This window comes from Bos javanicus, chromosome 15 (assembly GCF_032452875.1).
Source record: "Bos javanicus breed banteng chromosome 15, ARS-OSU_banteng_1.0, whole genome shotgun sequence".
NCBI lineage: Eukaryota > Metazoa > Chordata > Mammalia > Artiodactyla > Bovidae > Bos > Bos javanicus.
This window is the reverse complement of record NC_083882.1, coordinates 65,221,150-65,234,319: the sequence shown is the minus strand read 5'-3', so window position 1 is coordinate 65,234,319 and position 13,170 is coordinate 65,221,150. Positions and strand designations below refer to the sequence as shown.

The 13,170-nt window shown below is 44.5% G+C and overlaps 1 protein-coding gene across 1 annotated transcript in view; it reads left to right on the top strand.

Moving 5' to 3' along the window:
- ELF5 (E74 like ETS transcription factor 5) overlaps nucleotides 1-6,301 on the top strand; it is a 31,940-nt gene extending 25,639 nt beyond the window's left edge. Inside the window, exons 5-7 of the mRNA XM_061381106.1 lie at nucleotides 4,260-4,328; nucleotides 5,258-5,453; nucleotides 6,106-6,301. Of these exons, the coding sequence (XP_061237090.1) occupies nucleotides 4,260-4,328; nucleotides 5,258-5,453; nucleotides 6,106-6,202 (362 nt within the window). The 3' untranslated portion in view covers nucleotides 6,203-6,301. The remainder of the gene's footprint in view (nucleotides 1-4,259; nucleotides 4,329-5,257; nucleotides 5,454-6,105) is intronic.
- The last annotated feature ends 6,869 nt before the right edge of the window (nucleotides 6,302-13,170 follow it).

Sequence of the window (13,170 nt, the reverse complement as noted above, 5' to 3'; positions counted from 1 at the left end):
ACACTTTACCAGTCTCCAGTTTCAAGGCAAACAAACCTCTCCAAATCCCACAGACAGCAGAGAGCCTGGGCCCTGTTCCCATTGGCCCGTGTCAGGCACAGCCCCGCCACGGAGACACATTCAAGATGAAGGTCAGTGTGAGGCAGGGAGAGCAACCCTCAGACTCTGCGGACCTCTGCAGAGAAGCTTGGGGTGGGGCGGGGTTCACTGTGATGCTACCACCACTGCCGCCTTGGGGAGCTTTGGACGTGGGAACTTCCCTCAACGTGGCCACACAGTGATGGCTTCAGCCCCTCTATCCCCACCCCCAGCCCCACCCCCGAGCCAAGCGGGGCCTCCAGCCTAGTTTACCCTTGACTACCATCAAATCCACTGCTGAGAAGTAGGAATGGATAGAGCAGGACTGTTTATCTCTGGCAAGACCCACAGGTGGAAACGCCCACCATCCCACCCACCTCGCCTCTTGCTGATCAATCCTGTGTCCATCCCATCCAGCCACATAGCTTCTGTCCAAAGCACGTGGAAGAAATCTTAAGAATTAAAAAGGTGACTCTCTTCCACCTGTTCTTGCCATTTGGGCATTTCAGTGAAAGCTGTTGTCCAATCCCCAGTTTATAGTTCACCTTTGTTTATCTTGACCGCTCCATTTGTTTTCTCTCTTCCTGAAAGATTAAATTAAAACAAAGGCCATGCCTGCTCTGTAGGCGACGCCACAGAGCATGGCACTGGATCTGAGAGGAGGGCGAAACCCTTTCTCCATCTTGATCAACTGACCATCAACGCTGCTCACCTCCGTTGACCTCTCTCCACCTGGCAGCATCTCCACTGTCAGCTGATCTCTCCTGAGCGTTGGTTGAGGTTTGGCCTGTGTGCTCAGGCCTGTTTTCCCACAATGATATGATCCTAGGCTATAACGTAGGAAATAGCAGAGGGGAGGCCAAAGGGACCCTGAACACTGAAGTCACGTGTTCATGTCATTGTTCGTTTCAGTGAACCATGCACAGCAGTTACTTGAGCTGAGGGCTCCAATGCCAGAAAATTAGATGTGATCTCAGCTCCGCCGTTAGACAGGCTCCCCAAACGTCTCCAGGGCTCGCTCCTTCCTGTTCAGCTGTCTTCTTGTCCAAGAGCTTTCTTTGTTGGCTCCTGTTATGATCGCAGTGTCGCTCAGCCCCTTCACCACTGCCTCGATCCTTTCACACTACTACAGCATCTTTCTCCACCGCGTTTATCACCAATATGGGTTTGTTCACTGGCTGTTCCCTCCCACTTGGGTCTAAGTCCCTTGAGAGGAGAGACTGGGACCTGTTTCGTGTGGTCCCTCAGGAGCCTGTGAGTGAGGGACCTCCAGTGAGACACCTCTGTCTTCTTATATGTAAAGTGGGGAGAGTAAGAAACATGCATCATAAGGGTGGATGAGATTGGGTGACCACCTAGCCACAGCAGACGTTCAACACATTTCAATGACTATTCATTAAGTATCTGTTGAACAGATACTTGCCATGAGAGACACACTGAAGCAGTAGTTGTGAACAGCCACTTTGGAACAGAACTGCTTTAGGTCCAAGTCCTGGCTCCACCTTCCTTGGTGAAACCCTTAAACTCTCTGGGCTTCAGTTGCTCCTCAGTAAAGGGAAAAAGCAATAATACCTCAAGGGATCTTGGCAAAAATGAAATGAGATGCTGTCTGTGAAGCCCTCACCAAGCACTTGGCATTTAGTAAGCACTCATCTGCTTGCAATGCAGGCACCCAGGTTCGATCCCTGGGTCAGGAAGATCCCCTAGAGAAGGGAATTGCAACCCACTCCAGTATTCTTGCCTGGCAAACCTCGTGGACAGAGGAGCCTAGCGGGCTACAGTTCATGGGGTCACAAAGAGTCGGACATGACTGAGCGACTAACACTTTCCACTTTGAATGAATATCAGCTGTCAGTTCAGGTGACCAACAGCCGACATGGACCTTTGCAGTAGAGGGATAGTGGGTCCGGTGCTGGACACTGAGGAATGCACAGGTGTTGTGGGACAGAGAAGGGTGGGCTCCAAGAAGCCTTCCTGAAGAGTTTTGTGAGAACGGAGTCGGTTGGGTGGAAGTGGGAGGCAGGGAGCCTGTGCAAAGGCCCTGAGGCGGGAGAGAGTCGAGCCCTGTTGGGACCATCTGACCCAAGAGGAGGGAAGGAGTTGAGGAGCAGCAAGAGATAAACCTGGAGAACCAGGTGGAGGTCTGGGTGTGAAAGGCCTGGCTGACATGGCAGCCTCTGCCCGGGAGACCACAGGGCACCATTGCAGGCTCTCACCCCGCGGAGTGACAAGACCCATGGGCGTTGAGACCAGCCACCCTGGGCAGTGGTGCGGTGCACGGGGCACCATTCCCTCCTAGGACAGCATACTTTGTCATTCAGGACTTGTAGCATCGCCTCCTTACAGCAGGGATGGTGAGAACAGTGCAGTACAGTACATGGCTGTGCCACAGCATTTATTGAGCACCTACTGTATGCCCCACACTGTGCTAGGTTCTGGGGATACACATGGGAACACAAATCCCTGCCCTCTAGTAGGGAGAGTCAGCCAGTGAACAAAATAAATACATAATATGTTCCATGGCGACATATACGGCGGCAAAAAATAGAACTAGGACATGGAGTGTTGAGTAGGGTGAGTGTGTGCACTTCCGGCTCAGCCGTCAGAGAGGGCCTCCCCGAAACGGTGACTTTGAGCAAAGATGGAGGTGAGAGCCTAAGCCCCTGGACGCTCCAGGGAAGAGCACTCAGGAACAAGGGAGCAAGTGCCCCAAGGCAGGAGGTGCCTGTGAGTTTCAGAAGGAGCTGGGAGGCCACTGTGGCTGGAGTGGAGGGAGCAGGTGATGTAGGAATTGGGAGGGGTGGTCTGCTGCCACCTTTTAGATTTGAATCATATACACTTTGTGGGTTTTTTTAAATTTTTTATTTTATTTTTGTGGCTCAAACAATTTATTATTTACACACAAACAGGCAGTTTGGGCAGAGCTCTGCATGGGAGGCTTGCACACCATGCAAGGCGTCCAAGTCCTGCGTTTGAGGAGGGGGAGGGGAGGCCCCGGAGAAGGGAGGTAGGGATGGGAGGGGGAAGGGAGGTGAGAGGGGAGGGGCGGAGGATCCTCTTCCAAGACTCCACTTGCAGGGCTGGCCACTGGACCCAGCTGTGACCTGGTCTGTGACGTCTTCCTGCCAGCCTTGGGAGTCTCAGGGCGTGAATTCTGGGCTCCGTTCACGGCCCATATTGGAGGTGTGGGGACCGCAGACTCTACCTGTTGACAGGAGAAGGACCACCCCCTGCTAGAAGCCTCTGTGGACATTTAGCTGTGGCTTCTAAATGGAAGGCCAGATTTTTTTATTTTATATTGGAGTATAGTTGATAAACAATGTTGTGTTCAGCAAAGTGACTCAGTTATACCTATGCATGTATCTCTTCTTTTTCAAATTCTTTTCCCATTTGGCTGTTACATAATTATGAAACTATACCCCTGTCTCAGACTGCTGCAGCCTGAGTTCTAATCTAACCCTGCATTGATTTCATGCTTTGCTTTCTGCTCTTCATAAGCTGTAGTCCCTTTGCTTTTCCCTGTGTCCTTTCTGGTCTGTTCTCCACACTAGCCGGAGGGATCTTCTTAACGTGTGGATCTTGTCAAAGTCTTCCGTCTTCACTTGTTGAATAAAATCCCTCGCCATTCTCAGGTGCCCACGTGACTTGTCAGCAGCTAGCTGCCCCCGAGGCAACACCTCCCACCCTCCCTAGCACCCGGAGGTCCCCTGGGCTTTGCACTGCTGCTCCTTCCCTCTGAAACCCTCTCCCACCTCCTGACGTTAGCATGAATGTGTTCCTCTAGGAGACCCGCTCTGCCCACCCCATCTAGATGCAGCAGGAGCTTTCGCCTGCCTCCATTCTCTAATGCCTCCTTCCTTCGTAACACTTACAACAGGGGCGATTCGTGTTTCACTTGTATTTTCCTCGCCCTGTAGTCCTCAGCCTCTACCTGAGCGAGGACCAAGTCTGCCTTGTCTCCAGCTTTCTGTTTCCAGCTCAGAACCTGGAATCTGACACACAGTTGGGCCCCAGTGTTGAATACAAATTCTCCTGAAACCTACTAATTATCCCCAGAACAGCCGGCACCAGTTGTCTCCTGCCACGAAGGTGTCCAATTAATAGCTGCTCATTTGGTGTGACTTGAGGTCTGAATGTGGCCTCTAGATTTCTTCCTGCAGCTGTCAATCACTCTGTTGCAGATGCTGATTCCAGTTGCTTGAAAACAAGTGGCATCAAAAGTCAAGACTGTCACAGTCATAGTCGAACAAGTAAGTATGCTGATGTCGTTTGTCGTTGCTAATTTCTTGAAACCATTCATGAGACAACACCATCTACTTCAATAAGCTTTGAGACCCAGTGTTTGAACAGGACTAGTTATTTCCTGAACAACACAGCAGAGAAACTGATGATTACTTTTGTAAGTGTTATCAAATTTTTCTTTTCCCTTGGAAATGGTAATAGGAGAATTTAAGTAAATGTTTTAGCCAGATTGAACTTGGGTTTTTTTCTCCTGGTCTACTGTGGATTCTTCTCTCAAAGGTACTCAGGATAATAGCAATTCTGTTAGCTTTCCCAGCACTGAGACAGATCTACAGGGTCAATCCTGCTGGGCTTGGGTCTAACCGTTTAACACGTATTAAATCATGATCCTCTAACCTGTGCTATGAGAGAGGTACTCTTACTAACCCATTTGAGAGAGACAATGACTACAGAGATTTGGTTACAGAGCAAGAAGAGGTAAATCAGGACCCAAACCCAGGCTCCAGAGTCAGTTTTAACGATGATACAATGGAACAACAGAAATACCAGTTTCTCATGAAAAACACACTTGTAGGATTAGTCCAGCCAGATGGTTGTAGCTATGGGGCCTCAGAAGAACCATACTGCTTGTCAGAAAGAAGAATCAAAGCATCATTCGACTGTCACATTGTTAATTCCATAAGAACTGGTCAGGAGTTCCATAGAGCGGGGAAGCTTCATGAACCAGTGTCGCTGGTTGCCGTAAATTTGGTGTCTCTGTGGGTGTTTTGTAACTGTTTTAGCAGAAGAGAACATTTCACAGCTCTGTAAGGCTCCAAGTAGAGTGTTCGGTCATAATTTTGAGACTAACTCCATGCAGGAGCAGTTCTCATGGTTTCATAAGAAGTTGTATGACTTGAAACTTTTTAATTTTTCACTTTTCTTTGCTTCCCTAAAGGCCTCCAGAGTTCTCATCTATGGGAATTTGTGCGAGATCTGCTTCTATCTCCTGAGGAAAACTGCGGCATTCTGGAATGGGAAGATAGGGAACAAGGTATTTTTCGGGTGGTTAAATCAGAAGCCCTGGCGAAGATGTGGGGACAAAGGAAGAAAAATGACAGAATGACGTACGAAAAGCTGAGCAGAGCTCTGAGGTAGGTGAACAGCATGAAATGCCGTGAGTCTGCCAGCACAGTTATATTAAATGGTCAGCCATAGAAAACTGGGCTTCCCAGGGGCACTAGTGTTAAAGAACCTGCTTGCCGACGTAGGTGACGTAAGAGATGCAGGTTCGATCCTGGGGTCGGGAAGATCCCCTGGAGGAGGGCATGGCAACCCATCCCAGTATTCTTGCCTGGAGAATCCCATGGACAGAGGAGGCTACAGCCCAGCGGGTTGCAGAAGAGTCAGACACGACTGAAGCAACAGCACACACATAGAAAATTACAGGGCTCTTTTTACTTGATAACCAAAAGGTCATGAGACTACACTTTGGGACTTAGTTTCAGGTGAGATTAGGGTTTGTAAACTGACACGTCATCCTTGCCCTTCTTGGCAGTGTTCCCAGGGGATCACTCTGAGGCCATCACACACACACACACACACACATTTTGAACTGCATGTGGTGAGGTTCAGTCTTCAAGATGTCTGGGAAAGGTTTAAGTGTAAGTTGATAAGAGGGTGTGAAAATACCAGGGCAACCACAGGCTGGCCCCGTCAGCTGAGAGGAACAAGGGGAGAGCTCGTGTTCTGTCGCTTTCCCGGGGTGTGAACCCTCCCTGTGCTTCTCTTCTGCTGTCTTTGCAGGTACTACTATAAAACCGGAATTTTGGAACGGGTTGACCGAAGATTAGTGTACAAATTTGGAAAAAATGCACATGGGTGGCAGGAAGACAAGCTATGATCTGCTCCATCATCCAGCTCATGTAATGGATTTCTGTCTTTTCAAACAATAGATTGCAATAGACATTGGAAAGTCCTTTAAAAAAAAAAAAAAAACAAACACCTGCCAACGTGCTGATAAAATTTCTCCACATCTCAGCTTACGTTTGGACTCAGAGTTGTTGTCTGTTTGGGGGTAATGGCCGCAACCCTTAAGCTATTTTTTTTTTAACCCAAGGGGAGGAGGGAATGACCTTTTGTGGTACCCTGATCGAACATCACTTCCCTAGTGAAGAGTTGCAGAACCACAATGCCCAGTGTCATCGGTGCTGCTCAGAGAAAAAGGATCCAATTCTGCTATTTAGAGGCTCATCTGGTGGTCCCACTCCAAAGGCTCCAAAGTTTTCACATCGGTAACTGTGGCAGCTCACAAAGCAAAAAAAAAAAAAAAAGAGTGATTAGTTTGTAGTTCACATAGTAGGAGGGGGTCAGATGTGATAAGATAAACAGACAGATTTTAAATTGTTAAAGTCAAATTCCATAGTAAAGTTTCTTAACTGGTAAAGGAGCTAAGCCATCAAGCTGATACATAATTGGATTTCGCATAGTAAACTTTCTTAACCAGAATATCTTTTTAGCCGCTCAGCAAAACCCCCATGGCCATCTATCTGGGCTAACACACTTAAAATTAGGCACATTCTTAATTCTTGCTGAATTTGTTCCCCCTCTTCTCCAGGGTAGGGAGCATCAGATGTGCAAAGGGTTAATCCACAGACGTTTGCATCAGTTTCCAAACCACTACTGTTTCCATGGCTCAAGCTGTCAACACAATAAAATCATAATTCACTGATTCTGTCTGTGAGCAAGACATTAAACCTTTACAGAGCCAGGAATTTCCTGACGGCTCTGTAATAGGCAATTAAACTATGAGTCTCTCCCTTTGTTTTCCTACCTGATGGGTATGCAAGCTCTAAAACGCATATTTCCTTGACAAAAATAGTGACGATGGATTTACACCAGTGAATATTCATTCACGGGTTAAAGTCTGCACTGATGTTTTCTCATCAGTCACTGGTAGGTGAACCATTAGTGACTCCAGCTAGGTGGACTGTCCCCAGGACCCCTTCCCCAGAGCAGGAAGCTTCATGTGATGAGGCACTGAACCGCAAGATAGACTGAGGGCCTCCATCTTAGAGTTTCACGTCAAAAGTCACTTGTTTTTAAAAAATGTGAATGACTGTAAAATAATCTATTTTTTGGATTCATGTGTTTCCCAGGTGGATACAGTTTATAAACAATGTGAATAAAATATTTAACATGTTACACTGTCTCTGGATTGTTCAGTTTAGCAAGGCTGACTCAGGAAACATTGCTCAGACGCTAAGTTGTGTTCAACTCTTTGTGACCCCATGAACTGCAGCACGCCCTGCTTCCCTGTCCTTCACCATCTCCCGGAATTTGCTCAAACTCATGTCCATTGAGTTGGTGATACCATCCAACCATTTCATCCTCTGTCACCCCCTTCTCCTCTTGTCCTCAATCCTTCCCAGCATCAGGGTCTTTTGTAATGAGTTGACTATTTGCATCAGTTGGCCAAAGTATTGAAGTTTCAGCTTCAGCATCAGTCCATCCAATGAATATCCAGGGTTGATTTCCTTTAGGATTGACTGGTTTGATCTCCTTGCTGTCCAAGGGGCTCTCAAGAGTCTTTTCCAGCACCACAGTCCAAAAGCATCAATTCTTGGGTGCTCAGCCTTCTTTATGGTTCAACGGTTCAACTCTCACATCCATACATGTCTGCTGGAAAAACCAGAACTTTGACTATATGGACCTTGGATGACCCTTCTATTAATATTTCCTACCATTTAGGAGATGGAGATTCCTAGAGAGTCCCAAAGATGTAAGAGATATAGGGGAGTGATCTACCCCACCACCTTTCCTTCTGAAGACAGAGTTCTCACAAGATGGAGTGCATGGACCAGTGGGGCCTACAGGTATGTTTTTGTTTGGTTTGCAAACAAACACACATTTTTATGGCTTGTGTATGAGGTGGTGTTTTGTTTTTTCCTGTGAATTAGTTGCCTTATTTGAAAATCAGGAGATGTACAGGCAAATCCGGATCACCACTTTGGTTTTAAAAGTCAGATCTGGTATCACTAGTCTCTCAGTGCTGTGGCAGGAATTTCCTGGACTGGGTGGAAGAGCATTTGGTCACTTCTTGCTGCCTCATACCTTGAACTTTGTTTGTACCCTGTTGTGTTTAGTTCGAGGTGGTGGTTTTTTTTTTTTTTTTTTTTTAATACAATTTTTAAAGGTTACATTCCATTTACAGTTATTACAAAATGCTGACTATATTCCCCATGTTGTACGATACATCCGTGTACCCTACTTTACACTCAGGAGCTTGTGCTTCCCATTCCTCCACCTCTATTTTGCCCCCTCCCCGACTGGCACCCACTAGTCTGTTCTCTCGCTCTGTAAGTCTGCTTCTTATTATATTCACTAGTTGGTCGCATTATTTAGATTCCACAAGCAAGTGATATCATACAGTGTTTGTCATTCTCTGACTTATTTCACTAAGCATAATGACCTCCAGGGCCATCCATGTTGCTGCTAATGGCAAAATTTCATTCTTTTTGTGGCTGAGTAATATTCCATTTTATATATATGCACCACATCTTTATCCAATCTTCTTTCCATGGATGCTTAGCTTGCTTCCATATGTTGGCAAACAATGCTGCTTTCAACACTGAGGCGCATGTGTCTTTTCGAGCCAGTGTTTTTGCTTTTTCAGATATATATGTAGCAGTGGAATTGCTGGGTCACATGGTGGTTTTCTTATTTTTTGTTTTGTTTTTTTGAGAAGCCTCCATACTATTTTCCATGATGGCTGCACCAATTCACTTTTTTTTTTTTTTTCATATAACCAGAATGGTTTTACATTTTGAAATTGGGACCCCTGTCCAAGCCAGGTGAAGAGGGAAGTACCATGTTGATGCACTGGATCAAATCTCACAGTCCAGTTGAAAGAAGAGACTGTCCAGGAAATTGGCAATTATCTAACAGGAGGGGAGCTGGGAGCTTTCAGGCTGTCAGCTTGGCAGTGAAAAAGCAGAACCAAGCAGCTCTGGGGAATGGCAGGGACTGAGGTGGGGGCCGGGCAAGCAGCAGTGGACTGTACACTCACCACCTAAGAGATGCTGTCCCCCGCCGGAGGTGGGCGTCAGGCAATTCAAAGAACAAAAAAATGAATCCCTCTGCTACTCAAAAAGTTTTCCTTCTGTAAAACCATTAAACTAGCTCTGTCTCTGTATGAGTTTCCAAAGCTACCCAAAAGAAGTTACCAAATTCGGTGACTTAAAACTACAGAAATTCATTCTATAACAATTCTGGGGGATGAGTCCAAAATTAAGGCATCAGCAGGGCCACGCAACCTCCATAAGCTCTAAGGAAGACCCCTTCCTTGCCCCTTCCAGCTTCTAGAGTCTCAAGTGGTTCCTTCACTTGTGGCTGTAAAAACTCAATCTCTGCCTCCATCTACATAGGAATTGCCCATTCTCCTCTCCTTCAGTCTCTTAAAAGCTGACCTTGGAGTTTAGGACCCAGTCCAGGATGACCTCACCTGGCCATGCCATGCATGCACGCTCAGTCGTGTCTGACTCTTTGTGACCCCATGGACAGTAGCCCCCCAGGCTCCTCTGTCCATGGGATTCTCCAGGCAAGAATATTGGAGTGCATTGCCATTTTCTTCTCCAAGGGATCTTCCTGACCCAGGAATCAAACCCACATAAGAGGAGTCTCTTATGTCTCCTGCATTGCTGGGCAGATTCTTTACGCTGTGCCACCTGGGAAGCCAGATCTCATCTGGAGATATTTGCAAAAACTTTTTCTCCAAATAAAGTCACCTTCACAGGTTCCAGAGGTTAGGATATGGATATTGTATTTTAGACCATCATTCAATCCTCTATACTCCTTAAAATGTGAGTTTTACTTAAACATAGATTTTCATAATATAATTCATTCCAGATCAGAAAACACAAGGATTATTTAAAATACCACGTTTAAACAAACAATAAAAAAGCAAAACAACAAAAATTAAAATGACAATGCAAAAATCACTTATCAAACAGCCAAATGATAGAATAAGTATTTCTTTTGTAAAAAAAAAAAAAAGAAAGAAAGAAAGAAAAAGACCACAGTAGAGCTTTCTACATGTGAGTGATTAAAATTCTCAAAAACTCAAAAGTATACAGAACTTTTTGAGTTCACATCTATTAACCTTTCACATCTTTAAAAGCTCTGATGAGAATTTTAAAGCCTTCAGTGTGCCCTGTAGGATCATTTAAAATAGAATCTGGCCCTTTGCCTTTATCATGAAATAAGAGGCAAAGAAATGGCCAAGAAGCTTGCCCACTGTTTTTCTTTCAGAAAAGCAAGTGCTAAGAAATTTTGAAACCTTATTTCTGTAGCAGGGATTACAAATTAGAGTCATGCCCTTTTACCTGGGGAAGGGAAAAAATTAATGTGCTTTAAACTAAAATTCTGACATTGAATTTGAAAGCAACAAGATGATTCTTCAATGTTTCCCTAAGTCCAGACCGACCCTCCTTTTAGAACAGTAAATAACAGAACCAATACAATTTTGTAAAGTTTAAAAATAAAATTTAAAAAAAAAAGAAAGAAAAACTAAAACATAAAAAAATAAATAAATAAAAGAAAAAAAAATAAAGAACATTGTATTAAAAAAAATAAAAAACCAGTAGATTTTTAGAGAGTGGTGTGCTAGAAGGTAAGTGAAAATGTCTTTTAAGAAGGTAAGAATGTGAGAAACGAAAAGACATGTCCACACAAAAACACACACACAAATGTTCATAGCAGCATTATTCATAGTAGCCAAAAAAGTGTAAACCACCCAAACGTCTGTCAACTGATGAATGGATCACTAAAAAACAGCTTATCCATACAACGGGATATTATTTAGCAACAGAAGGCAATGAAGTACAGATACCTGATAAAACATGTAAGAATCTTGATAACATTATACTAAGTCAAAGAAGCCAGTCAATGAAGATCACATGTTGTTATGATTCCATTTAGATAAAATGTGCAATGTAGGCAAATCTATAGACAGATCCCTAATGGCCAAGGGTTACTGGGCAGGATTAAATTGGGCGGGGGCAGGGGGGCTGGTGCATGACTGCTAATGAGTACAGAGATTTTTAGGGGGTGACAGAGATGTTCTGAAATTGTGGTGTTGACTGTACAACTCCGTGCATATGCTAAAAACCATTGAATCATACACTTCAAATGGATGGATTTTATGGTATGTGAAGTCTATCATCAAAAAACAGCTGGTTTCTTTTTTGAAAGAAAGTGTCAATGATCAACTGTGTCAAACACTGCCGAAAGGCCACGTTAAAGTAAGGACGAGAATGGACTTTGAGCTTTGGGCTTGTGTGTGTACGTGTGTGTGTGGCAAAAACATACATAAAATTGACCATTTTTTAACTGCTTTTAAGTATACAGTTCAGTGGCAAATATATTCATGCTGTTATGTTACCATCACCACCATCCACCTCCAGAACTTTTTCAAATTCCAAATGAAACTTTATACCTATTAAATAAGAATTCCCCACTCCCCCTCCCCCAGCCCTTGGCAACCACCATTCTACTTTGTCTTTGTGTATTTCACTGTTCTAGGTACCTCATATAAGTGGAATCATACCATACTTGTCCATCTGTATCAGACTTACTTCACTTAGCATGTCTTCAAGATTCAGTCATGTTGCAGCATGTGTCAGAATTTCCTTCCTTCCTAAGGCTGAATAATATTCCATTATCTGGATATACATCTTGTTTATCCATTCACCTATTAATGAACCCTGAAGTTGTTTCACCTTTTGACTCTGATGAATAATGCTTCACACGGCACACATCTCTTCAAGTCCCTGCTTCCACCCCTTTTGGGGATATACCCAGAAGTGGGACTCCTTGATGGGACCACTGGATTTTAGTGGCATGGAAGTCACTGGTGACCTTAACAAGGGCAGTCTGCTTGTAGGTTCAAAGAAAGGACAGAGAGAGTGAAGATAGCAAGTAAAGGCAGTTCTTAAAAGACATTTTTTCAATAAAAGGGAGCAGAATAAAGGGAACAATAACAATAAATATCATTAACACTGCTGTATGTTATATATGAAAGCTGTTGAGAGTAAATCCTAAGAGCTCTCCTCATGAGAAAAAAATTTTTTTTTCTATTTCTTTAGTGTTGTATCTATATGAGATGACGAATGTTAACTAAAATTATTAGGTTGGTGCAAACGTAACTGTGGTTTCGTACTGTGATTTTTAAATCATTATAATCAGCCTCAAACACATCTTTATTAATCAAAATAGGAACCACTACAATCAACACATTTTTGCCAATAAGAAATGTTTGCTTCTTCCTGTAATGTAAAAATCCATGCTACAGGATTCAACAAACTCTTGGAAAACATTTTCTGCATCCTGCTGGCTACGGAAGCATTTTCCCTGCAAAAAGTTGTCCCTGCAAAATGGAGATTTCACTGCATCTCATCAATTTGCTGAGCATACTCAGATGTAATGGTTTTGCTGGGATTCAGAAAGCTGTAGTGGATCAGTAGAGCAGCAGACCACCAGTGACCTTTTTTTTTGGTACAAGTTTGGCTTTGGGATGTGGCTTCCCTGGTGGCTCAGAGGTTAAAGCGTCTGCCTGCAATGCGGGAGACCTGGGTTCAATCCCTGGGTCGGGAAGATCCCCTGGAGAAGGAAATGGCAACCCACTCCAGTATTCTTGCCTGGAGAATCCCATGGAGGGAGGAGCCTGGTGGGCTACAGTCCACGGGGTCGCAAAGAGTCAGACATGACTGAGGGACTTAACTTTCACTTTTCACTTGGCTTTGGGAAGTGATTTAAAGCTGCTTCCTGGTCCAACCACTGAGCTGGTTGTTTGTCACTGGCTGTCATATAAAT